At 40.6% G+C, this 26,942-nt stretch overlaps 1 protein-coding gene and 1 long non-coding RNA gene across 2 annotated transcripts in view; one reads left to right on the top strand and one right to left on the bottom strand.

Moving 5' to 3' along the window:
• LOC129012514 (uncharacterized) overlaps nucleotides 1-11,989 on the bottom strand; it is a 66,591-nt gene extending 54,602 nt beyond the window's left edge. The window contains exon 1 of the long non-coding RNA XR_010123703.1: nucleotides 11,922-11,989. This is a non-coding gene — a long non-coding RNA (uncharacterized LOC129012514). The remainder of the gene's footprint in view (nucleotides 1-11,921) is intronic.
• A 104-nt stretch (nucleotides 11,990-12,093) lies between these two features.
• Nucleotides 12,094-26,942, top strand: part of FBXO33 (F-box protein 33) — a 35,738-nt gene continuing 20,889 nt past the window's right edge. Inside the window, exon 1 of the mRNA XM_054448204.2 lies at nucleotides 12,094-13,023. Coding sequence (XP_054304179.2) covers nucleotides 12,425-13,023 — 599 coding nt within the window. The 5' untranslated portion in view covers nucleotides 12,094-12,424. The remainder of the gene's footprint in view (nucleotides 13,024-26,942) is intronic.

Raw genomic sequence — 26,942 nt, 5'->3', positions numbered from 1 at the left:
CTATCCAAATGCTATTTAACCTTCAAGTAAAGATCTCACCTCCAACATGAAATCATCTTCTACTAGGCCAAAACATACTGATCTCTTCATTGCTAAATTATCATATCCCTTGTAGTCTAAATCAGTGCTTCTCAAGCAATCGATGATAAGGTGACATTTTTTAATTTTTCTATTCCATTCTGGACTGATACTTTTATAAAATGAAATTAAGATGATTACCAGAAATTTTTTAAACATGCAAACTAGGCCAGGCACAGTGGCTCATACCTGTAATCCCAGCACTTTGGAGGCTGAGGCGGGCGGATCACGAGGTCAGGAGATCGAGATCGTCCTGGCTAACACGGTGAAAGCCCGTCTCTACTAAAAATATAAAAAATCAGCCGGGCCTGGTAGCGGGCGCCTGTAGTCCCAGCTACTCAGGAGGCTAAGGCGGAGAATGGCGTGAACCCAGGAGGCGGAGCTTGCAGTGAGCCGAGATCACGCCACTGCACTCCAGCCTGGGCGACAGAGCGAGACTCCGTCTCAAGAAAAAAAAAAAAAACATGCAAACTAGAGGCCACATTTTTTATTACAAATTTCAACCGATATAAAACTACTCTGTCAAATGACTATAAAAGTTTCTAAAGTTTATTCTCAATTTCTTTACTTATATTCCAGCAAAGCAGTAATAAACAGTTCACGGACTGACATCTATCTACAGAACACACTTTGAGTAGAAGTAAACAATTCAGGGCTTCAGTCAATAAATATTTATGATATACTCAGCATGAAATCTTCACCATGCTAGACACTAAAGGACAATGAAAAAGGTATAAAGCAAAGGCTTTTCCTTTAGGGAGTCTATACTTTGTAAGGAAGAACACAAAGAAGTGTAAAACAATAACAAATAATATGGATAAATAAGCTTTGTTGCTGATTACAGGAAAAGCATCACTAAGTTTGGAGTAGTCAGGACAGAAGACTTGAAAAAAGTGAAATTTGAATTCAATATTTATGTTTCAATAGGACTCAGATATGGAAAAGATGGTTAGAGAGTAGAGACCACATGTACAAAAGCAAAAGAATGAACATGGCATGTAGATAACACAATAAACTGAGTAGCTCTCAGTAGAAGAACAAGTACTGATAGGCAGGTATTGACCAATCAGAGTTTACACAGAAATATGAGCAAGGAAAAAAATTACTGAACATTTCTAAAGAAGTACTATGATAGCCAGGTGTGGTGACTCATGCCTGCAATCCCAGCACTTTGGGAGGCAGAGGTAGGCAGATCACTTGAGGGCATGAGTTTGAGACCAGCCTGACCAACATGGCAAAACCTCATCTCTACTAAAAATACAAAAATTAGCTGGGCATGGTGGCACATACTTGTAATCCCAGCTACTAGGGAGGCTGAAGCAGGAGAATCACTTGAACTCGGGAGGCGGAGGTTGCAATGAGCCGAGATCACACCACTGCACTCTAGCCTGGGGAACAGAGCGAGACTCTATCTCAAAAAAAAAAAAAAAAAGAAGAAGAAGAACTGCAATAGAATCAGTGTTCTAGAAAGGTAAGCCAGCAGTGACATCAAAGTTGGAGTAAAGCAGAAATTCTTCAGATTGCAAGGATTATATATTATACCTTTTTACATATCCTCCAAAACCCCCTATCTATTGATCCTCAGTCCATCATGGATAGAAAATGCATCTTGTTCAAGCAATACATATTTTTTCAAAAATTAAAATTCTGTTAAGGGTACTAATTGAAGATATTTTAGATTTACTTCCTCTGACTCCCGAAACTTAAAATTTAAAAACAACGTATAGATACTTGACTGTATAATAAGAAGAGAATTCAGCTAGGAAAGAGATGACCATTGGCCACTAAGAGATCCCAAATATTTCCTCAAAGGCAAAAAGTGGACAGGAGTATATTGACAACTGAAGCAGAACATAACATACTAGTGACCCATGCTCCTTTGGGTGTCGCTTTGCCAAACGGAAACTTCTGTGGCTGGCAGTGCCTCTGCTTGAGTTTGCTCACACCCACTGGACTATTCCACCCACTCGACCCAGCCTGCTGCGCTTGGCTGTCACTACTGGCCTGGATCCCACGGCTACTAAGGGTGAGCCAAGCACTCAGTGACAAGGGATGTATGAGCAAGTAAGTGTGGAATCTGGCCACTGCGCACAGCCAGGCATACCAGCTGTTGCTGTGGAGTGGGCAGCACCAAGCACCAGCACAGGCATTGGCTCCATGTGAGGCTCTGGCTGGATCAGATGTACCGCAAGCAGCTTCCGCTGCAAAGACCAGTGTCTGGATGAGGGGAACAAGGTGGTGCCCAAAAGCCCAGAGATGCCAGGAACCACAGAGCACCCAAAGAGGGTGTTATAGCATGTCACAGCTCTGGCTCAGGAAGCCCCAAGGTCTGGGCTTCCAGAAGGGCTGCAGCTCTTCTCTCCTTCTCATTGCCTGCAGTGCAGAGAGCAGGGGATGGCAGCGAGTTTCAGTGGGGAGTGTTTAAGCCCATTTGTGTTATAGCTCTTTCAGTCCCACTGCCCCACTGCAGCCCATGGCTGGCCCAGCCCCACTGCTGCTTCCCACTCCATGGGGCGGTCGCCCAGCGCCAACAAAGGGTGGAAGTGCTATAGTGTTACAGCAGCTCTGCCTCAGGAGATCCCAAGGTCTGGGTCCCCAGAAGGGTTGTCACTCTTCACTCTCATAGTCCGGGAGCGTGTCACTGCCTGCAGCTTGGGAAGTGGGCCAGGAAAGCATTACAGCTCCTTTCACACCTACCATCCAGTGAGTCCCTAGTTCTCATCTCATGTCCATGAAGAATGAAGTTACATGGACAACTGGAAGGTGAACAAGGCAAAGAAGAGCTTTACTGAGCAACAGAACAGCTCTCAGTAGAGAGAAGACGTGTAGTGGGTAGCTCCTTTCCACTGGCAGGTCATGCTGAAGAGTATCTGAGTCTGCATGAGTCTAGGGTTTTTATGGGCTCAGAAAGGAGGATGTGCATGCTGACTGATCCATGGGTAGCCATGGGCAGGCATGAAAAAAGCACCATAAGTACTCACTCTGGGCCACGGACTCCACCCATAATTGGCAGCCTGGCCCCCAGGCTTCAGGCCATCCCTGGCTTCAAGACGGGGTTTCACCAGGGACCTGCCCCTTCCCGCCTAGGAATCTGTCTGCCTCCCGTTGCCATCAACGTGCCATTTGTGCCCAGGCTGTCCGTGCTGAGGGGAGCCCACAGGCCCACACCAAGCTGCCCTCAGCACCCCTGGTCTCCCTCTGAGTTAATCAGTGCCCAAAGTTTCAGAGTTTCAGCTCCCTCTGAGCTCATCAGTGCCCAAGGCGGCAGTGGGGCGGTGGGAGTTGATGTGTCAAGTGTTGCCCCAGGCATGCACACACCTGGCTGGGTCACGACAGTGCCTGGGCTAAGCTACAACTTTGCTCCACACCAGAGTGGGAACTGAGAGCAGGCAGAGGCCAGGGAGAGTGGGAGCAGGCACTTCCAAACCTGCAGGGGCAAGAGGCTTCCTGGGCCCCAGAGAGCACAGGGATGCCCAGGTCTGGAGCCATGGCTGGGTGTTGCAGCTGCACCTAGAAGTGCAGGCTCCTGCCCCACCAATTTGGTAGGGTGTGAGGTTTCCACTGGGATCACCTGTTCCCACGCCCTGCTGGCTCCACAGAGGGCACAGCCCCAGGTGCACCCCCTCCTACTGCAGCGGCCTTCACCACAGCAGCTGCTCCAGATGAGCCGCCATCATCACTAGGAGAAAGCTGCAATTCAGATAAAAGCTGGCCTGTGCACTGAAACCTTAGAGATTCTGGGTTCAGTGCACCTGAGGAACTATCTCTAAGGAACATTAAGGAAAGAGTGAGAAGGTTAGCTAGGAACAGAGATTAACTAAAGATCTGAATACAAGAAAACTATACCAAACAAATCCACCGTTTTCTTCCATCTCTGTCCACAGCAAATACAAGGACCCTAGTATTTACCTTCAGCCAAAAACAGTAATAAAAGGATAGGCCTCCTTTGTGGCAAAACTTCATCTCTCAGACCCTTTACATCTAGGCAAGACCATGTGTCTAGTTTTAGCCAATGAATGTAGGAAGTAATCTGTCATTTCCTTGCTAAGGCAATTAAGAAGTGCCTACTCCGTTCTCTCTTCCCCTTCCATTACAAGAGACAGAGAATCACAGGGCATTTTAAGGCTGGTATAACTATAAAACAGAAGGAATTAGGGTCACTGAATCATCACATGAAGAAAAGCCGCCTGCTAAGAACACCTTCAGTGGACGGTTAAAGGAGTGAAAAAATACATGCTATTTTGTTGTCATTAAGATCTTCAGGTTTCCCTTTTATAGAAACTAGCATCTTTATTAATTAGAGCCCTTCTTATAAACGAAAGAAAGGAAAAATTAACTTTACACAAATCAAAAGACCCAAGTCCAACATTAATAATCATGGGAGAAAGTATGCTTTTTCCATAAAGGTGGGTAAAGGGGAAAAAAGTGAATATTTGCCTAATATTTATCTAATCTACTATAATCTAGCCAATCATAGACAGAAGATTGTGACTGCTATGTAGCAAAAGCTGATTAATGTAAGAACAACCAAAAGGCTGGACACGGTGGCTCATGCCTGTAAACCCAGCACTTTGGAAGGCTGAGGCGGGAAGATGACTTGAGGCCAGGAGTCCAAAACTAGCCTGACCAACATGGTGAAACCCCATCTCCACTAAAAATACAAAAATTAGCCAGGCGTGGTGATGTACACCTGGAGTCCCAGCTACTCAGGAGGCTGAGGCAGGAGAATTGCTTGAACCAGAAGATGGAGGCTGCAGTGAGCCAAGATCACATCACTATACTCTAGCCTTGGCAACAGAGCAAGACTCCATCTCCAAAAAAAAAAAAAAAAAACCAAGAGAAAAACAAAATATTACGATTATCAAATATTGGTAGGAATATGGAAGAGGGAAAGAGTAATGTATTTGAACTACATCTTCATATTTTACAAAAAGGGAGTAAACAGATGATGTCTAAAGTTAATCAGTTAAAAAGCATAGGTAGTGGCTGGGCGTAGTGGCCCATACATGTAATCCTTACACTATGAAAGGCTAAGGTGGGAGGATTGCTTGAGGCCAGGAGTTGAAGACCCCATCTCTACAAAAAACTTAAAAATTAACCAGGTGTGGTGGTGCCTGCCTATAGTCCTAGCTACTTGAGAGGCTGAGGCAGGAGGATTGCTTGAGCTGGGAGGTTGAGGCTGCAGTGAGCCATGATCCTGCCAGTGCACTCCAGCCAGGGCAACAGAGTGAGACCCCTTCTCAAAAAAAAGAAGAGAATAAAGTGTAAGTAAAGGCATATAATTTGAAATTACCTAAAGAGGCATCCAAATAGGAAAAGATGTCAAACTATCTCTCTTTGCTATCAGTATAATTGTATATCTAAAAAACCATAAAGACTCAACCAAAAGGCTCCTGGAACTGATAAATGACTTTGGTAAAGTTTCAGGATACAAAATCAATGTACAAAAATCAGTAGCATTTCTATACACCAATAATGTTCAAGCTGAGGACCAAATCAAGAACATGATCCCATTTACAATAGCCACACACACACAAAAAAAAAAAAACCTAGGGATATATATAACTAAGGAGGTGAAAGATCTCTACAAAAAGGACTACAAAACACTGCTGAAAAAAAATTATAAATGACACAAACAAATGGAAAAACATTCAATGCACATGGACTGGAAAAATCAATATTGTTAAACTGGCCATATTGCCCAAAGAAATGTACAGATTCAACACTGTTCTTAACAAACTACCAATGTCATTTTTCACAGAATTGGAAAAAACTATTCTAAAATTCATATGGAACCAAAAAAAGAGTCTGAATAGTGAAAGCAATCCTAAGCAAAAAGAACAGAGCCAGAGGCATCACATTACCTGATTTCAAACTGTACTATAAGGCTATAGTAACCAAAACAACATAGTAGTGATATAAAAACAGACAGCATAGACCAATGAACAGAATAGAGAACCCAGAAATAAAGCCACACTCCTACAGCCTTCTAATCCTTGACAAAGTTGACAAAAATAAGCAATGGAGAAAGGGCTCCTTATTCAATAAATGGTGCTGGGGTACCTAGCTAGCCATATGCAAAAGAATTAAACTAGACCCCTACCTTTCACCATATAAAAAGATTAACTCAAGATGGATGAAAGATTTAAATGTAAGACCTCAAACTACAAGAATCCTAGAAGAAAACCTAGGAAACACCATTCTGGACATCAGCCTTGGGAAATAATTTATGCCTAAATTATCAAAAGCAATTGCAACAAAAACAAAATTTGACGAGTGGGACCTAATTAAACTAAAGACCTTCTGCCCAGCAAAAGAAACTATCAACAGAGTAAATAGACAACCTACAAAATGGGAGAAAATATTTGCAAACTACACCACAAACAAAGGTCTAATATCCAGAATCTAAAAAGAGCTTAAACAACTGAACAAGCGAAAAACAACCCCATTAAACAATGGGCAAGACATGAATAGACACTTTCCTAAATAAGACATGTAAGCAGCCAACAAACATATGAAAAAAATATTCCACATCACTGTCAGAGAAATGCAAATCTGAACCACCATGAGATACCATCTGACACCAGTCAGAATGGCTGTTATTTAAAAAGTCAAAAAATAACAGATGTTGGCAAGGCTGCAGAGAAAAGGGAACACTTATACACTTTGGTGGAAATGTAAATTAGTTCAGCCACTGTGGAAAGTAGTTTGGAGATTTCCCAAAGAACTTAGAAGTACTATTCGATCCAGCAACCCCGTTGCTGGATATATATCCAAAAGAAAACAAATCATCCTACCAAAAAGACATACATGCTCCCATGTTCACCACAATACTATTCATAATAGCAAAGACATGAAATCAACCTAGATGACCATCATGTGAACTGGATAAAGAAAATGTGGTACAAATACACCATGGTATACTATACAACCATTAAAAATAACAAAAATCATGTCCTTTGCAGCAACATGGATGCAGCTGGAGGCCATTATCCTAAGTGAATTAATGCAGGAACAGAAAACCAAATACCGAATCTTCTCACGTATAAGTGAGAGCTGAACACTGGGTACTCATGGATATAAACATGGCAACAACAGACACTGGGGACTACTGGTGGGGAGGGGGAAGGAAGGGGGCAAGGTTTGGGGGAAAAAAAGAAAAATAAATTAAATGAAATAAAATTACCTAATGAATCTAACATCAAAATTGTTAAAAATGTTTCTGGGGGTAGGCCTGACAATGGGAGGCAAGAGATGAAAATTTGTTGCTTTTCATCAACAGTACTTTTGTACTATATTTTTTTGTTACCATGGTCATGTATTACTCTTAAGAAAAAAAATGTAATGAATTTCTACTAGAAATTTCTTGCTAAAGGGTTAGATTTTAGAGATATGAGAATCTTCCTACATAAACTGAATACTATGGAAGAAATTTCATAACCTTCAAGTGAATGAAAAATTTGCTTTATTTCCCTTGTGGTATGAAAGTATGACTCCCCTTTTAATATTCAATATAAATGAAGAACTGATTCACTTTCCCGGAGAATTTAGTTAAGAGTTGATTCACCTATAGATGTCAAAATTTACTTAATATGTTGTAGCTATATTATAAAAATTCCTAATTTTTAATAATTTATAAAACTTATTTAAGTGATCTGTTGCTATTCACAAAATAAGGAATTAGCATGAATACAATTCACTAAAGATTGTATCTGTACAATGCAACAAATGTAGAAAACAAACACTAATATATAGTCACATTAGACAACAATTAACTAAACAGGTCACCAATTCTTTCCAACTATGGCAGACATCAAAAATCAAATGATACTCCTTCCAGTAGAATGAGGACAACCTCAAAATCTTTCTTAACATAGTACTTCTCAGCCTCCAAAACTAATTAAAATTGGTACATCAAGTGAAACCCCTTTGGCCTAGAGCAAGACAAAATTCCAATTAATGCTACTATATGAAAATATTCACTTCATTTCTCCTTTTCAGCACCTAATGGGCTAAAAAGATTTTCAAAGGATTAAATATTAAATTCTGCAATAAGAATACTGCAGTAATTAACCATGAATAATATATTTCTTCATGACAAAGTCTTAGGATTACTCAGCCAGTATGACCTGGAGAAGCTTGATAAAGATTCCAAGAAACTATGGTACTCAGAGATGAAGAGAGTAACCTTAGCTCCTGCTTTTAGTTTTCCATTCCAGTCCCTACACATCAAACGATACCTGTGGATGTCCTCAAAACTCCAGGAAGAGGAGGAAGAGGGCCAGAGGGAAGGAGGAAAGAAAATCCTCTCAGTGCTTAAGCTAGTTAGGTTAAACAACCAAAGGAACCCAATTAAAATGACTACTTTGGAGACTGTGCCTCTTAAGTAACAGTCCTGTGAGCCCCATTGTGGGATCCTGCCTATAATCTAAGCTGCACAACTTCCAAAGAGGATCATTAGTCAATTACTCATTTTAACTAGAAGTCAAGGAATTTTATTGGTTGAATCAGCTGTGTTAAACATAACACTCAGTTTTTAATATGTACTTAAGCAATAAAGGGTACCTCCGAAAACACCCATCCTCTTAAATAAAAGGGAAGAAATCAGTAATGCAATAAAAGAGGCATTCAAGTTAAACCTTTTTAATTCATGTTCACTAAATGGGATGGATAGGAAAAAAAAATAGCTCTGGAAGTGGACTTAAAATGCGGGGATTAGCTAGTAGGCCTAAGCTACAGAGACAAAATATGGCCTTGGCCCACAGTTTTGAGAGCTTTGGTAAAGAATTTGAAATCTGGTGCCCTGAAGACTAAATCTGGTTTTGTTATGCCCACAGAATATTTTTAATGTAAATAAATTGGCAATCTGAAGGTTTAACCTTTTTAAAAATGAGGATTTTAGTTATTTTTGAAAAACTAGGAAATCTGGAAACACAGAGCCCACTTTCCCACTTGTGAAAAGCATCCTCCTGTAAGACACAATCTTTCCATCTCCCTATATTGCACAGTACCCAATTCTTCTCTCACTACATGTATCTGATTCCTTTGATATATGAACTATCGATCCCTGCTTTATGGAGAGAGGTCTTGCACAATCAACTCATGAGCGGCTTGGTTAGAAAAAGTTGTGATATCAGCGACATGCCACATCTAAACTGACAAACCAATGACCCAGTCCTCTGTCATCTAACTCACCAACACAGACTTCCCCCTCTAAAGATGAATTCCCTTCAATCCCTCATTTCTTTTTACTGTAATATGATTCCACTAGGAAACACTTCAACCCACCAGACAAGGGTGACAGGAATGAGGTCCCCAGATCTATTGTCCCAGGAGGCTCCTGTGGCTCTAGAATTGGAAGGGTATTATGTCACCTCTACCTGTCAACAATGTCTGAAACCCAGGCATCACTCAGAAAACTGTATTTTTTCAAGACATATTAGAATTTAGGCAATTTTCATGTTTATTGGTAGCCTTGAACATCGTTTCATGATGCAGCTAAAATAAAATCTGTCATGGTTACTTTTTTCTATTATAAAATTGCAAGTGATTCAGTATAATAAAAGTTATATTTAACCCAAAGAAAGTTGCCAAACTTAAGCAAAAATGGAAAGAAAGCTATAGTAAGATATATTTAATATCCCAATTACCTAACTAGGAAAAACACTAAACTTAGCATGTTAGAAAAGGAGAAATATAAAAATATTAAGTGCTTAATTTATCTCTAGAAGAATTAACCATAAGTATAACAAGAAAAACAGCACAGACCATTGACTATCAACAGGCAGGCATACCAGTCCATCAGAGCATATATCTACCTTAATGTTATAGTCCTATCCACCACTCGTTGCCTGGGTTTCAAATCCAAGTAAGCATGGTGGTTGCTATAGTGACAATATGCCACTTTTGGAACCTGGAGCTTAGTACTACTAGGTACTTATGAGCTTCATAACGTCAGTACTTCCTCCCACACTCTGAATCATAGCTCAGATTTTATAACTTCACAAAATGTAATTCCATTCTGTCCTATATGAGTCAATTTTATTTTAGCAGTATAGAATATATGTCAAAAAAATCTAACTCACTTAACATGCTAAATATACATACTCAATATACATTTAATTAATAGTAGATATACTGGCCTGATAAGATAAATTTTGTGCAACCATTGGAATTCACTGATTTATTATTGAAACTGGGCAAGATTCACAGCTAATTCTTTAGCTTACAGTTGTTAAAACAGGATTCCTACCACACTTCATTTAATAAGAAAGTTTGAAATTCTAAAATAATGAATTTCATTTATGGCAGACTGACATATTTTCATTTTACTCAGGAATCATTCCTAATAATTAAAGACTAATTATTAATGATATCCAAGAAGGTAGCTTATTGCTAGCAAAATGCTAAGAAAAAAATATCAATCTCAAATTACAGTGCATTTCTAGAATATTTAAAAAAAAAGTCAGAGAACTGGAAACCCTCACACATTGCTGGTGGGAATGAAAAATGATGCAGCCACTTTGGAAAAAGTTTCCCAGTCTCTCAAAAAGTTATACACAGAACTACCCTACGACCCATCACTTTCATTCCTAGGTATCTACCCAAGACAAATTAAAACATACGTCCACACAAAGACTTGCACATGAATGTTCACAGCATTATTCATAACTGGAAACGACCTAAATGTGTGTAAACTGGTAAATGGGTAGTGTTTCATCCTGCCGAACCCACGGCTAGGGTCGCCCTCTAAGAGTTCATTAAAATTAATAAGGTATAATTACCTAAAACTCCTGCAAACAGGGGCTCGGATAAGTAACCTATCACAATTGATAAACCACATCACGTTGTTGGCAACCTGATATATGCAAGGAATTAAGAAACGGAGAGCTTTGCCCTCAAAGGATTAAGAACATCTAGAATGGGGGTCTCCTCTTTCGGCTTGGGAGCCCCCTCCGTCTGTCTCTGCAGGGGGGGAGCTTCTTCCTTCAGCCTTCTTCCTTCTTTCTTGCCTATTAAATTCTCTGCTCTTTAAAACCACAAAAAAAAAAAAAGTCTTGGTGTTTACCACAAAAGAACGAGGCTGTTCCAAAATCACAGCCTCCCTAAAGCAACCCTCAATTATTACATAAAGAGGCAGCCTCCCTAAAGCAACCCTCGATTATTACATAAAGTCACTTAATCTTTTCTGACTTCACCACTCTGCAACCAGAGTTTACTTTGCAGTAGGCTATGGTGAAGTTAGGGACATGGTTTAGAAAATCTAAGTTAGGGGTACCAGACAAAAAAAGAAGAAGAAGAAGAAAAAAAATCAAAACTCTGTCATTACTGTGAACTTTTCAACGAGAGCCTTAAATCTCAGCACTGGGAACAGAGACCCTTCCTCAAGCCCTGGAGAAGAGGCTGGTAACAACCTGCGGATCTCAGACCCATTTGCCAATTTTTTTCTCTCCCTCTGAATCCAAACGGTGACGCTGTCCTCACTGCTTCCCCACACACCAGGGAGTGCGCGGAAGTCCACCTCCGTGGTTGGACCCAGGGGGCAGGTCCACTCGCGGCCTCCGCCACGCCCCACACCGCCCCTCCCGGCACAGCCCGCCGGGGTTAGCCCGCCGGGGTTAGCCCGCCGGTCCGCCTGCTCCCTCTCAGCGGCGCAATCTCAGGAATTCTTAACCCTACTCTGGGCAGGTGGGATGGCTGAGAAAGACCCTGCATGCCTCCACTTTGGCTCAGGGTCCTCAGCCCAAACTGAGAAACGTTTTACAAACAAGCGTGACGACCTCTCGCACTAATCCAGAGTACCGCCACCTCCATCGACCGAGCGCCAAAATTAACCCACTTACAGATGTGACTGGGCGCAGCGGCCACCGTAAGGCGTAAGAGGCGCCAAGTGCGGGTTCCAGTCCCGCCCCGCCCAGCCCCGCCCAGCCCCGCCCCGCCCCGAGGCCTGCGTGCGTCAGAGATCACGTGCCTCGTCTCCCGTCCCTACAGGCAATCCGGCGCTACCCTCTTCCGGAAGTCGCGCCGGTGCGCGCCGGACTCCTCCCACCAGCAGCGACGTCAAACTCAGCTCCTACCACTTCTCTCTCTCCGCCGACCCGCGCAGGGAGAGCTGCCTTTTCCTTACAGTATGCCTTGAGGCTTCCGGGCCGCTGAACTTTACGAGCGAGGGCAGTGCTGTTACTCAGTGTGCCGGCCTCGGACGCACGTGAGTAGAGTTTGAGAGGACAGAGGCTGGCTCCCGGCAGGCCACGCCCGCAGAGGCCTTTCCCCCTCTCCACAACTTGTGCTCTACTTGGTTCCGCCGAGACCCACGACGGTTCCGCCCCCTTCTTCCTTGTCATTGATGTTGTTGTTCTTGTCAGTGCTGCAGCCCCTACCGCCGGGAGCTCGAACCCGAGCCGGGGCCGCCCGGGTGGCGCGGTGGCGGCGGCTGCGGCTGCAGCAGCTGCGACGGCTGCGGGGGCTGCTCCGGGTACTGCGGGGGCGGCCGGGAACCGGCAGCCGGCGGCGGGGCCGGATGGCTCTGTGCGGCCAGGCGGCGGGCGCTGCGTCGCTGCCCAGCGAGCTGATCGTGCACATCTTCTCTTTTCTGCCGGCGCCCGACCGGCTGCGGGCCTCGGCCTCCTGCTCGCACTGGCGTGAGTGCCTCTTCTATCCGGCCCTCTGGCCTCAGCTCCGCATCTGCCTCCGCGTCTCGCCCGCGGAGCAGCCTCGGCTGGAATTCCTCATGCGCAAGTGCGGCTGGTTCGTGCGAGAGCTGCGTGTTGAATTCGCCGCGGAGAACTACCTGAGCGGCGGTGGCCCAGGGGACGGAGGTGGCGTGGACACCGGGACTGGAGGGGAGGAAGTCGAGGCCCTGCAGCTCTCAGCTCGTTGGCTGGAAGTGCTGCGCACCTACTTGGAGCTGGTGCTTTGCGTGCTGGTCAGCATCCGGAACAACAGGTAGGCTTGCTGTCAGCCCCGCCCCGCCCGGTAACGGGGGGTCGCTCCGTCCCGGCACCCCGACACAGATTCTGTGCGTAATACGCGCCCGGCCAACTTCAGCGTTGCCTTCCTTAGTGACGGAGAGTGTTGGTTCTAACCAGGCGGTTTCCTTGAGCGGAAAGTCATAACGGGACTCATCACGATACTTTATAACAGTGGTGGACGGGGTGTTTAACAGACACCACTTCTGGCGCCTTCCGGGCACTCATTCATCCTCTCGGTGGCCGTGGGATGGAGCTGACAGGCGCTGTCATTTTTCATTTTATAGATGGGAGAGTTAAGACTGGGAGAGTGAGGCCTGTGGGTGAGCCTTGGAAGAAACAAAACATACATATAACACGATTTTCTGACTCTAAATCTGTTAGAAATAGTTCATGGTGAGGGAAAGAGTAGGTACTCATAGGACGCTGCCTAAAAGAAATTTTGTAACAGCCATTTTCTTACCAGAAATAGTTTCGGCTAACTATAAACAAGGCCCGAAGAGAAGGAGGAGTGTTTGTTAAAGGGATTGGGGAAGAAGTTGGTCTTCAGGGTTGAAAGTCCCTCCCCATACACCACCACACTCAACTTGTCCCCAGTAGTTCACCTAAAAGTAACAATCGGGCGGAGGAGGGGGGAGGGCAGCGAGGGAGTTGGCCAGGGTCTGCAAAGGGTAAGCGCATAACTGTTCTGGTTTTGCATCAGGACTTCACTGTAATTCTGGAACTAACACCTTATATTCTGACCCAGTATCCCTCGCAATCATCATTTTTCTCCATTGCTACCTCCGAAACCCTATTAATTTAGATCTTCTGTATGTATTCTAAAAAACCTTACAGTAAAACTCTTATTAGAAGAAAGTTTAGAAGTTCACAAAAGGAGCACCTTACATAGTAAAAATACTTTAGCAGTTTCACATTCACTGTGTTATTTGAGCCTCTCAGTGACACTGTGAGGCAGGGCAATGATTAATATCCCTGTTTTATAGAAAGGAAACTGACCCTTTATAGGATCAAGTGATTTGCACATTGCTGTACGGCATTGTTTTTCTCCAAAAACGTGTCCTTTTGCAGTAAATATACTGAACATTATGTTGAACAAGGTTGAGAGCAGTCCCTGGTTTAATGCTAGGAGATATATATAGATACAAGGTTTTATATATGTATGCGCCATTAATCTGTGTCTTAATCCAGAAGTCAAGAGATAAGTATATAGCTCCAAGTTGTATCTGGGAAATGGCTCCATTATTCCAGTTGCCTGTGTGTTTCCCCAGCTTTTCGCAAGGCATTCCATTTCCTTACTTTGGTTTTATCTGGCAGGAGAGGCCATTGAAGCTAAAAACAGATTAGGTTAGAGACTTTCTCAGAGTTGAATGTATGGCTAGAGGACCAACTGACCCAAAAGTTGCAAAGTTTCAGTCAGTGAGCACTTACTAATGAGACCAAGTTTGAGGGTGAATTCAATGAGTGAGTACCAATTAGATTTTTCTGTACTGAGATCAAATTGCACTTTTATGCAACCATCCAAAGACTGTATGTGCCTTTGACCCAAGTTAGAACAAGACTTGAGAAGTGTCTGGTTCCTTTTAAGTATTTTAATAACTGGTTGGTTGGATGAATGGATAACATACAGGCAAAATGGAGATATTTCACATCTTTCCTTTGTAGCTTAATTCTCCTGTCCTTCTCTTCCTTACCCCTACAATTTTTATTAGCATCCCAGTCTGCTTCTCTATAAGGCCACCCATGCCTGCCCTTCTGGGTCAGCTATCACTTCTATGCAAAAACATCACACCCGTCATCCGTAATTTTGAGGTTTGCTTGTCATCTACTATTAGCGTGGTGTTGCATGTCATGCTGCTTTGGTAGCGTATTCATTCTGTGTGTCTCAAAGTGTAGTGTAATTGCATGTTGTTTGTACTAATGATACATCAAAGGGTTTTTGGAAATAAGTTAATCTCATCTTTATTGTTGAAAGTGTTTCGAGATACTCTGTGATATTGGAAAAGTTAATATGAATATTAAATCCATAAATAAGACTAGTTTCCTTTAAATTTTAACAAATCTGAAAATGTTTTAAACCACGTTGTTTATCAGTGACTAGTAAAGCCTATTATTTCTTTCTATAATCACTTAAACTATAGACTTGGGACATTTGACATTGCTCTTTACATTTCCAAGTTAAATTTACAATGGTTTTGCTTTATGATTTCTGCCATTCTATAAGTAGAAAAGAGGGGGTGTGAATCAAACCAGATCATAAGCATTCTTCTTCCAGGCTTTGTGCTGAATTCCTTTATACAGTTCATACAATTCAGACTGTTATTTTGTTTTGTTCCAGTTATTTTCATGTCCCTCAGGAAAATAACTAAAAGTATAAACTTGAATTGTGGGAACTTTTCAAGGGTGCTGATCTTCAGAGAGGACAATTGGCATTTTGTTTTGCTTGGTTCCCGGGTTATATATGTACATGTATTCTCATAGTGATTATAGTTGCCATACCTGTATCTTAGGTTTTAGGAACAACTAATAAGGATAAAGAAGGTGCATAAGTGCCTCTCTGAGGGTAACACACAGTCCTTCACGTTTCAGAAATTCCTTCTCTACAGGGCACTAGGATACCTGTAGGATACCTGTCTTCTTCATGAATATTAAGAACAGAAAGGCAGTAAGTACTCATTCAACTGTATTTTAGGTCACATAGGCTGAATTTCTTCTGCAGTCGTTCTATAAGAAATTGTACCTAGAAGTGCAAAACAACAAATAGATATAAATGCATTTTTAGCATTTAATCCAGTTGTCAGGTTGGGTCCTGCCTGTTGAAATGCTGTATTTCAGACTCCTTAGGGAAAAGGAGAGCTCATGGTAAGACTTATGATAATAGGTAATAGACTCAGTCACTAAAAATACCTGAACAGTAGCCATAGGCACATTGTCTTCATCTGGTTTATGCTTTTATGGGCTCTATAAATGTTTTACGTAAGCTTTTCTTGGGTGAAATGCCGTTAGGGGCAGTACTTTTTATTTGTTGTTAAGAATTCATATTGTTGGCCAGGGGTGGTGGCTCACACCTGTAATGACAGCACTTTCTGGGAGGCCGAGGCGGGTGGATCACTTGAGGTCAGGAGTTCGAGACCAGCCTGGTCAATATGGCAAAACCCCATCTCTTTTAAAAATACAAAAATTAGCCGAGTGTGGCAATGCATGCCTGTAATCCCAGCTACTCGGGAGGCTGAGGCAGTAAAATCGCTTGAACTCGGGAGGCAGAGGTTGCAGTGAGTAGAGATCGTGCTACTGCACTCCATCCTGGGTGACAGAGCTAGACTCCATCTCAAAAAAATTTTTAAAAAAAAGGACGCATATTGTAACAGACCAGAAAAATTTTGTATAAGATTGATTTTCTTTTTAAGATTCTGGGTACAGCTCTAACTGCTTGTATGTAGACTGACCATTTCATGACTCTGTCTGCTTATATACCCTGTAAGTTAAAAAGGATCTATTAATAATACTTAGATTTGGGTCTTGTTGATTTGGCATGCACAGTAAAGGAGAATCTTACCTTTGTATTGTTTCCTACCAAGAAACAATAATAAAGACATTTAAAAATATTTTGAGACTAAGTCTTGCTCTGTGACTCAGGATGGAGCAATCATGATCATAGCTCAGAGCAATCGTGATCATAGCTCACTGCAGCCTCAAATTCCTGGGCTCAAATGATCCTCCCACCCCAGCCTCCCTAGTAGCTAGGACTACAGGCATGCACCACCATGCCTGGCTGATTTTTTTTTTTTTTTAATTTTGTGTAAAGACAGGATCTCACTGTGTTGCCCAGGCTGGTCTCTAATACCTGGCCTCATATGATTCTCCCACTTCTGCCTCCCAAGGTGCTGGGATTACAGGTGTGATCCCCTGCACCTTGCCTAAAAATGCATTTTAAAATGGGTTAAAAATTCCCTGGACATTTCAGATTACTACCTAAGATGGTAGAAAATGCCTTGAAGGTATTATCTCCAACAATTTTTAGCCTTATTTTTCTTGAAATATTTCTCCTGTGGTAGTATAATAAATATGTATAACAATGTTTCATCTCTGAGAGCTTACTTTGTTATCATTATTTACTTTAAAAAGCCCATTTACAGAAAAAATATATTAAAATATACTGGGCCTGTGACCAATCTGCCCTGTTCAAGAATTAGTTTCCTGTGACACTGCATTCCCAGCCGACTCCTTACCTAAAAACTGACAAAGAGGTTCCTTAGGGATAGCCTCAAAGTTATTGAGAAGGAGGCTGTTATGAGAAGTTTTAGGACTTTTTATTCCACAGCTGTATTGGCAACTGATAGATGGAATAGGGTGTAAAACTCAAGGAAAAAAAAGTTAAAATTTTTTGACTGTGTTAAATGAGGGTGTTAAACAGCTTTTGAGTGGAGTGATTAAATATCTCCATTTTAATTTGTTAGTTCTGAGGCAGCCTTGGGAGAGTTCACCAAACTTGACCAATTTATTTAGGAGCTAAAATGATAGTTAAAGAAAATCTAGGGTTTTTTCCTCCAATTATTGAGAGCGTACTATGTGCCAAGCAGGGAAGACACGCTTCCTGTTCTCACGGAGTCATTCTAGAGGAGGAAGAAAGACAGAAACAAGTAGACAAAGGAAAGAAGGATTATTTCAGGTTGTGAAAATAAAACAGAAGGATGTAATAGTCGCTAGGTGGCAACATTAGGTAAAGTGTCAGGGAAAACCTCTTCTGAGAAGGATATTTGACCTGCAGCATGAATGACAAGTGTTGCCCATCTGAAGATCTGAGCAGATAGCATTCCACACACAAGAAACAGTAAGCGCTAAGGTCTTGAGCCGGACAAATTTTTGGTCTGTTCGAGCAATAGAAAAGAAAGTGTGACAGGGCTATGGCAAGTGAGGATGAAAATGATGCCATGATGAGTTCTGAGAAGTAGAAGAAGGAAGAATTGGGGTTAGGTAGGTTTATTTAATGAAGTTTGGAATATTTTCCAAGGATAGAAGAAGTCACTGAAAAAAATTTTAAGGACAAGAATAATGTGATATCATTTGCATTTTAAGAAAATCACCCTGGCCATTTTATGAGCGACTTAGGGACCAAGAGAGAAAGTAGGGAGACAAGTTGGGAAGCTTTTACTGTAATCTAAGCAAGAGATGATGGTAGCTTGAACTATGATGGAGGCAGGAGAGATGAAAAAAAGTGGATGGATTTTAGAAGTATAGCCAATAGTACTCACCAGTTGGATGTGGGTAGTAAGAGAAAAGGAAAAAAGAATATTTTTTCATCATTTCTTTCTCACTCGATTTTCTTGTCCTTATTACTGTTAAAATTATCTTTTAATAGCATGTTAAAAAAATAAATAAATAAAAATGAAAAAATAAAATAAAAAATAAATAAATAAAAAATTTTTAAAAATTGCATGTTAAATAACAACCGTAAGTGTTCGTTTTATTTAAATACACCTTTTGTGTGTAACCTTTGGGATTTGGGGATGGTTAGATTGGGGGATGGTAATTCTTAGATGGAATTGTAAGTTCTGGGAAATAACTGCTGGTTAACGGGTCCCAAAGCTAATAAGGAATACTGTTGTAGGCTGGTTATTTATTTCTGGATTCTAATGTTGTACTGTCAAATATGGCAGCCAGTAGCTACAGATAGCTATTTAAATTTTACATAAATAAAATAAAAGATCCCATTAGTTCCACCAGCCACATTTCGAGCGCTCAATAGTCACATGTGGCTAGTGACTGCTATATTGTACAACATAGAATAGAACACTTCATCCAGAGAAGAAAACTCTACTGGACAACACATCTCTAAACTATTTGTGTTCGTTTGATTTGGCTATGATCGTTCATTAGCATTTGTGAGGAAAGGAAATAATGTTATTAAAAGAGTATAATGTGGATGTTAAAACATGATACTGAAAGTGGACTAAGAAGAATAGAACCAGCCAGAGAGGATTTCATGCAATGATGGTGGATTATTTTAGCTTTTATTAATTTATAAAAGGAAAAAAGTTATATGTCATGATCTCTTTTATGGCATTGGAAAAGATTTTAATGTTTTTAAGAGCATCTTTTTAAAGAACCATGTTCTTTTATGTTTCCATAACTAATTCTTCTTAGCTATAATAACTCTAAGGTGGCTGCATTTTGCATTTTTCTATTGTTCCTATGTATTAAATCAAAGAAATAATTTTGGATCCTCTGGAATGAAAAGAAACTTACCAAAGTTTACTGCCATAGATGAAGTTCCCCTATTCTGACCCACAGAAGAGAGAACAAGGTCATCAGGCCTGAAATCTCAAGCACTGGGTCACAATTGTGCTAAACAGTCCCAACAGGAGTCTGAGAATAATAATAAGACAATAAAAAATTGTGATGGTTGTTTAATTCATAAGGAAATTCTTGTGCAGTATAGAAAACAAGACATCTCATTTCAGTGGAATTTTAATAAACATTTTTTTTCGAGACAGAGTCTCACTCTGTCACCAGGCTGGAGTGCAGTGGCATGATCTCGGCTCACTGCCACCTCTGACTCCCAGGTGGAAGCGATTCTCCTGCCTCAGCCTCCCAAGTAGCTGGGATTACAGGCATGCGCCACCACGCCCAGCTAATTTTTGTATTTTTAGTAGAGACGGGGTTTCACCATATTGGCCAGGATGGTCTCAATCTCCCGACCTCATGATCTGCCTGCCTTGGCCTCCCAAAGTGCTGGAATTACAGGCCTGAGTCACTGTGCCCAGCCTTAACATACATACTTAAGTTGTCTGTTTCTATTTTCTGTTTCCACAGCTAATTAGACTTAGCTATATTAACTCTAATATAAGGTAGCTGCATTTTGCGATTTTCCACTGGTTCTATTTACTACGTCAAAGAAATAATTGAGAATGGGATTTTTAGTTTTCTGGGAAAATATGTTGTTTCAGAGGGATTCCTAATGTATAATGTAACTGAAAACTGGTCTGCCCTCTAAATTTGTGGTGTGTGAGATGTAGCTAAATAGACTTTAATTTTTTTTATAAACTAAGGTAAATATACTATTCAACAAATATTTTTGAATGCCAGACCCTGTTTTAGTATTTGGAGATATAGCAATAATCAAAAGGCCCTGCCATCATAGAGCTTTTTCTTATGGAAAAGAAGACAGAAAACACATTAAGTGAAATTATAGTATCTCAGTTGGTAATATATGCTACGAAGAAATGTAAAGCAGTGAAGGGAGATGGGAATGGTGGACTTAGGAGTGTTGCTATTTAAAATAGGGAAGTTAAGGAGGGTCTCAACTGCTAAAGTGGTATTTGAAGGTAGGGAGGGAGCAAGCCAGGTGTCTCTTTGGGGCAAGTGATTCCCGACAGAAGTAGCAGTAAGTGGAGTAGCTCTGTAGTGCAAGTACGACTGGCATGTTTTAGAGACAGCATGGTGAAAACCGTTATCCTAAGCTAACACAGAAACAGAAAACCAAATACTGCATATTCTTACTTACAAGTGGGAGCTAAACATTGAGTACACATAGTTATAAAAATAGAAACAATAGACACTGGGGAATACAAGAGTGGAGAGGGAGGCAGCAGGGTAAGAGTTGGCTACTATGCTCACTACCTGGGTGATGGATTCATTTTTACCTCAGACCTCAGCATTACACAATATACCTTTGTAAGAAACCTGTACATGTGCCCCCGGATTCTAAAATAAAAGTTATTTTAATTTTTTGAAAAGAAACAGAACAGTACTAGAGCCCTAGAAGTTCCCTTTGTGCCCCCTACCAGTTACCACTCCCTTTCCTCAAAGGTAACCATTATCCTGACTTTTAACACTGTGGGTTAGTTTTACCTCTTTTTGGACTTCATATAAGCAAGATTATACAGTATGTTATCTTTAGAATCTGACCTCTTTTGCTCGATGTTGTATGTCTGAGACCTCACCGTAATAGTTGTTCATTGATTTTTATTGATGCATAGACTGTAATTTATCTATTCTATTGCCGATGGACATTTGAATTTTTTCCAATTTTTGTATTTAATAATCATTGCTGCTATCTACATACATATTTGTGCACTTCTTTTTAGTGCATTAATGTAGGCATTCATATTGAGCTTGTACCTAGGAATGAAATTTCTGGATCATACCATATATATATGCTCAGCTTTAGTAGAAATAACCAAAAAGCTTTTCAAAATGGGTTGTCCGTTTGATACTCTCATCGGTAATATATATGAGTTCCAGTTTTTCCACAGTCTTACTAACGTGTTAGCAAATGTCAGTGTTTTTAATTCAAGTGTATTATATTGTACTTTTAATTTGTATTTCTCTGATAACTTTTTGTGTGTCCTAAATGAGTCCTTTGATAGTTCTGGTTGTTACAGAATTCTCCCTTTCATTATATAAAGCTTTTTTTTTTTTTTTTTTTTGAGATGGAGTCTCACTCTGTCACTCAGGCTGGAGTACAGTGGTATGGTCTTGGCTCACTGCAACCTCCACTTCCCAGGTTCAAGTGATTTTCCTGCCCCAGCCTCCCTAGTAGCTGGGACTACAGGCACATGCCACCACACCCAGCTAATTTTTGTATTTTTAGTAGAGACGGGGTTTCACTATGTTGGCCAGACTGGTCTCGAACTCCTGACCTTGTGGTCCACCCGCCTTGGCTTCCCAAAGTGCTGGGATTACAGGCATGAGCCACCGCATCCAGCCTTAAGCATTTTTTAATATTCAGAAGTTCTTAATTTTAAAAAATTCCAGTTTGTCATTTTGTTCCTTTATGGGTAGAGATTTTTGTGTTCTGCTGAAACAAAAACTTTGTTAGAAAAAAATCTGCAAAGTCAAAAAGATATTCTCTTATGTCACCATTTAGAAGCTTTATTGTTTTACACTCTACCTAGTAATAAATTCTTATGAAGGGTGAAAAAAGAAAAAGACACAGCATGGAAAGCAATGAAATGTCAATGAAGTCAGCCAGGTAAGGAGGAAGGTGATAAGGAAATCTGTAGGCATTTGTGAGGCTCTTGTAAGGACTTTGACTTTTACTCTTAGATGAGGTGCCATCAGAGAGTTTTGAGCAAAGACAGTGATGTGATCTGACATTTCAAAAGGATCAGTCTGGCTACTGTGTTGGGAATAGCTTGTAGTAGGGCAAGGGTGGAAGCAATGAGAAGAGTTAGGAGATTGTTGCAGTAATCCAGGCAAGAAGTAATGGTGGCTTAGACCAGGGCGTGAGCAACAGAAGTGATGAGTAGTATGATTCTGTTTATTTTGTTTTTTGTTTTATTATTTTATTGGAGATGGAGTCTAGCTCTGTCACCCAGGCTGGAACACAGTGGCACAGTATTGGCTCACTGCAACCTCCATCTCCCAGCTTCAAGCAATTCTCCTGCCTCAGTCTCCCGAGTAGCTGAGACTACAGGCACACACCACCAGGCCTGACTAATTTTTGTGTTTTTAGTAAAGACGGGGTTTCACCACGTTGCCCAGGGTGGTCTCGAACTCCTGAGCTCAGGCAATCCACCTGCCTCAGCCTCGCAAAGTGCTACGATTACAGGCGTCAGCCACTGTGCCTGGTCTGTATTTATTTTTATCTGGAGGTTTTCTAGAAGTGGAATAAAGTACAAAGAGTTAGATATGATGTTCTAACATTACAATGCCCTTCTAATTGCTATTCCCTAAGTACATCTGAAAATATTTTTCCCCTTTTTGGTTATTCTTACTCGTGCGTGTGTGTGTGTGTGTGTGATTTGTACTCAAAAAAAATAGCTAGGGTTTGGATACAGTTTATTATCTGAAAACATAACTTACTTTGGTGTTTAACTCGTTTACCACCAAGCACTTGTACAGCAGTGTTCTGTTCATATCGTGTTATATAAATTTGGGTTAGTCTGTTTAATTGCCCCCAGAAACTTCCTGGTCTTCCTTACTATGGTCACCTGAAATTTTCATTTTTCTTCTTTTTTCTCTTTCACTTTTCTGCTTCGTATAAACTCATTACTCCCTGAAATTTGCCTAGATCTAACCTTCATATGAGCTATGGACTCATATGAAGTCCATATGTGGTAGGACTGAGCAGAAAGGAAGAAGCCAGTGGTACTCCCCATGCTGATTTTTCCCTCCTCTTGCATCCAAATCAATGGTCTAATCACCTGTGGTACTAGACCAAGGTAAATATGTCTTTCCATGAAGATGCTCATCACGTATACTCCTTAAGTTGAACAAAAAAAGGGAAGAAATAAGGGCCAGAGTTGGGCTACTTTTTAATCTGGTTTGTTATTCAGCTGTTGCTGGTAACTTCAAAAATCAATCCTACTTTTTAGAACCTCAAAAGGAAAATTTTTGTTCAAGGAAAAGAAGAAACATAGTCACCTGAGGTAAGAGTCTTTGATCTTAACGCCACCTTCTCAAGCCACCCACCTTCATACCGATGTCCTATTAGAATCCACACATAGACCACAGGAGTCACCACCAGGGTCACAGGGCTGGGTAATGCCCGTTCATAGTGCCATGCTTCAGAGGGCGGAGTGGATGTGTTCTTGACATCCCCTAAAATCCTAAACTAGCTTTCCTATATTAACAGCAGTATTCAGCAACTCTAGGAGTTAGGCTTCTGTATTATTTCTATTTTACAGATGGTAGAACTGAAGCACAGAGTAATTAAGTGAAATTATTAGGGTTCCACAATTAGAGAAGTGACTGCCTTGTTTTCTAATTTTACTTGTGAAATTTTTAACACACACAAAAACTAGACACATGAACCCCCATTAATACCATCACCCAGATTCAGTACTTTGAAGATTTTACCACATTGGCTTGCTTGCTTTTTTTTTTTTTTTTTTTTTTTTTTTGAGACGGAGTTTCACTCTGTCCCCAAGGCTGGAGTGCAGTGGCGCAATCTCGGCTCACTGCAAGCTCTGCCTCCTGGGTTCACGCCATTCTCCTGCCTCAGCCTCCCGAGTGGCTGGGATTACAGGTGCCCGCCACCACGCCCGGCTAATTTTTTGTATTTTTAGTAGAGATGGGGTTTCACCGTGTTAGCCAGGATGATCTCAATCTCCTGACCTCGTGATCCGCCCACCTCGGCCTCCCAAAGTGCTGAGATTACAGGTGTGAGCCACCAGCACCTAGCCGCTTTCTTCTTCACTGAAGTATTTTAAAGCAATTCCCAGATATCATTGCCATTTTACCTTACTAAAGTATGCAGGTCTGAAAATTATGGACATTTCTATGTATAACCACAATACCATTGATAACAGAGTTATCAGTAATTCCTTGGTATCATCTGATTTTTAAAACCAAGTTTATTTTTAAAACCTTTATTCCTACTCCAAAAATCTAATAAGCCCACAGATATTTAGAACTTAACCACCATAACTTTTCATGTCATTGGCACACAATATACATATTTTAGTAATTAAATAAGCAGAAAGTAGGAGAGCAGTCTGTAGGCTGTTTCTAAGTTGTAAGTGCTTAAGGATGTGCTTTAGCTCTAGATCTGGAACTCATTACTTTTAAAAATACTGTTAAAGAAGGACAAAATTCTCTCTGAAACATGTGCTGTGTCAACTCAGGGTTAAATGGATTAAGGGTGGTGCAAGATGTGCTTTGTTAAACAGATGCTTGAAGGCAGCATGCTCTTTAAGAGTCATCACCACTCCCTAATCTCAAGTACTCAGGGGCACAAACACTGCAGAAGGCCGCAGGGTCCTCTGCCTAGGAAAACCAGAGACCTTTGTTCATGTGTTTATCTCCTGACCTTCTCTCCACTATTATCCTATGACCCTGCCATATCCCCCTCTCCGAGAAACACCCAAGAATGATCAATAAATACTTCAGAAATTAAAAAAATAAAAAAAAAAAAAAATAAAAAAAAAAAACCACAATGAGATACTACTTCATACTCACTAGGATGGCAATCATTAGAAAGATGGATAACAACAGGTGTTGATGAGGATGTGGGGAAATTGGAGCCCTCATACATAGTGGGTGGGACTGCAGCCACTTTGGAAAAACAGTTTGGCAGTTACTCAAAGAGTTAAACAGAGTTACCATATGACCCAGCAATTCACTCCTAGGTGTATACTCCAGAGAATCAAAAACAGATCTACACAAAGCCTCCTATGTGAATATTCATAGCAGCATTACTCATAATAGCTAACAAGAGGAAATACTGTTCATCAAATGATGAATTGATAAATTAGTATATATCCATACAATGATTTGAATAAGTGAATTCAGCCATTAAAAAGGAATGATGTACTTATACAGTCTACAGCATAGATGAACCTTGGAAATATTATGCTAAGTGAAAAACCCAGAGACACAAAAGGCCACATACTGTATGATTCCATTTATGTGATGTCCGGAATAGACAAATCCATACAGATGGAAGTAGATTAGTGGTTGCTGGGGCTTGAAGGAGGGGGGGATGGGGCATGACAACTAACAGGTATAGGGTTTCTTTTTAGGGCAATGAAGATGTTCTAGAATTAGATAGTGGTGATGGTTGTACAACTTTGTGAATGTGAATGTACTAAAAACCACTGAATTGTACACTTTAAAGAGCAAATTTTTATGATAATAAAAAAAAAAAAAAAAAAGAAGGACAAAATTAAGTAGAAGAAATTCATTCACTTTTCATGATAGTATATGGCCTTTTGCATGCTTTAGAAAGATTATCAAGCACTGTTTATGACTTTGTGATATTTCACAACACATTTTAGGATTTACATAGGGACTAGTAAATAGATTATATCCTAACAATATTACCATAGGAATCAAAGTACATTAATTTGAAGAATTAAGATGAAAGAAGAAACTTTCTAGCCAACTGTAATATTTTTCCAGTATTTTTTGTTACATGTCTTTTAAGCAAGTGTTATTTGTGGACATTCTGCAGGAAATAACCCTGTTGATTTCTTTAGTTCACTTGCTATTCAACAATAAATAAATGAATGAGTAAATAAATTAAACTCAGGTTATTGAGTTCACCTTAATTAAAAGGATTATGTAGCACAGTTCCCTTATTTATTACTGGTATAGTCTCCTGGCCTCAAAATGAGACATCTATTTATTACCACAGCCTAGTAGGTTCTGTTCCAGTATTGCTGCCTAGATGTTCTTTTCAGTCTCTTTACTATCTGAAACAATAATGAGCCAACTGGAGGCTATATGCAGTTTCCTTGGCTTTACCATGTGATTTATAATCTAATTTGAACACCATGTATTTAAAAGCTGCTCTTGAGTTGTCTTTTTTTTTATGTTTTTCTAACTTTTAAAGTTATTGTTTTCCGTATCACTTAATACATTTTCATTTTGAATTGAAAAATAAGTACCTAAAAGCGTTTTTTGCAAACGTTCATTCTATACTGCTCTGAAATACGTGAGTTATAATTTTTCCTATCACTTGAATAAAACCATTGTATTCAAACACCTGTTGTAATTATAAGAAACATCACTTGGTGGAAGTTAAAACCTCAGTTCTCTACCTCGCTGTACTTTAGTTTTGTAGTCTGAAACAGGTCACTTCAATTTCTTCATCTACAACAGGAGAGGAATGAATTTGATAATCCCACAAATCTTCTGGCTTTAAAAGTATATCTCTCATTACATATGTAGGGAAAGTTTGTGCATGTATTGTGTACCATACTGTAAAGGGATTCTAACCATTTCGTTGCTGCAATTAGAATTTTTTTTCAGTTTCCTTTGAATGGCATATTTCTAACATTGCTAGAACATTTTAAATTATTGTATAGCTGGAACTATTCCAGAGAGTATCTTTACATTAACTTGTTAAGTTTTACTGTGATGCAGTTTGTTTTTGTTTTTGTTATTGTTTTTTGAGATGGAGTCTCACTCTGTCACCCAGGCTGGAGTGCAGTGGCGCGATCTCGGCTC

This window comes from Pongo pygmaeus, chromosome 15, assembly GCF_028885625.2.
Source record: "Pongo pygmaeus isolate AG05252 chromosome 15, NHGRI_mPonPyg2-v2.0_pri, whole genome shotgun sequence".
NCBI classification, from domain to species: Eukaryota; Metazoa; Chordata; class Mammalia; order Primates; family Hominidae; genus Pongo; species Pongo pygmaeus.
This window is presented reverse-complemented; position numbering and strand designations above follow the sequence as displayed.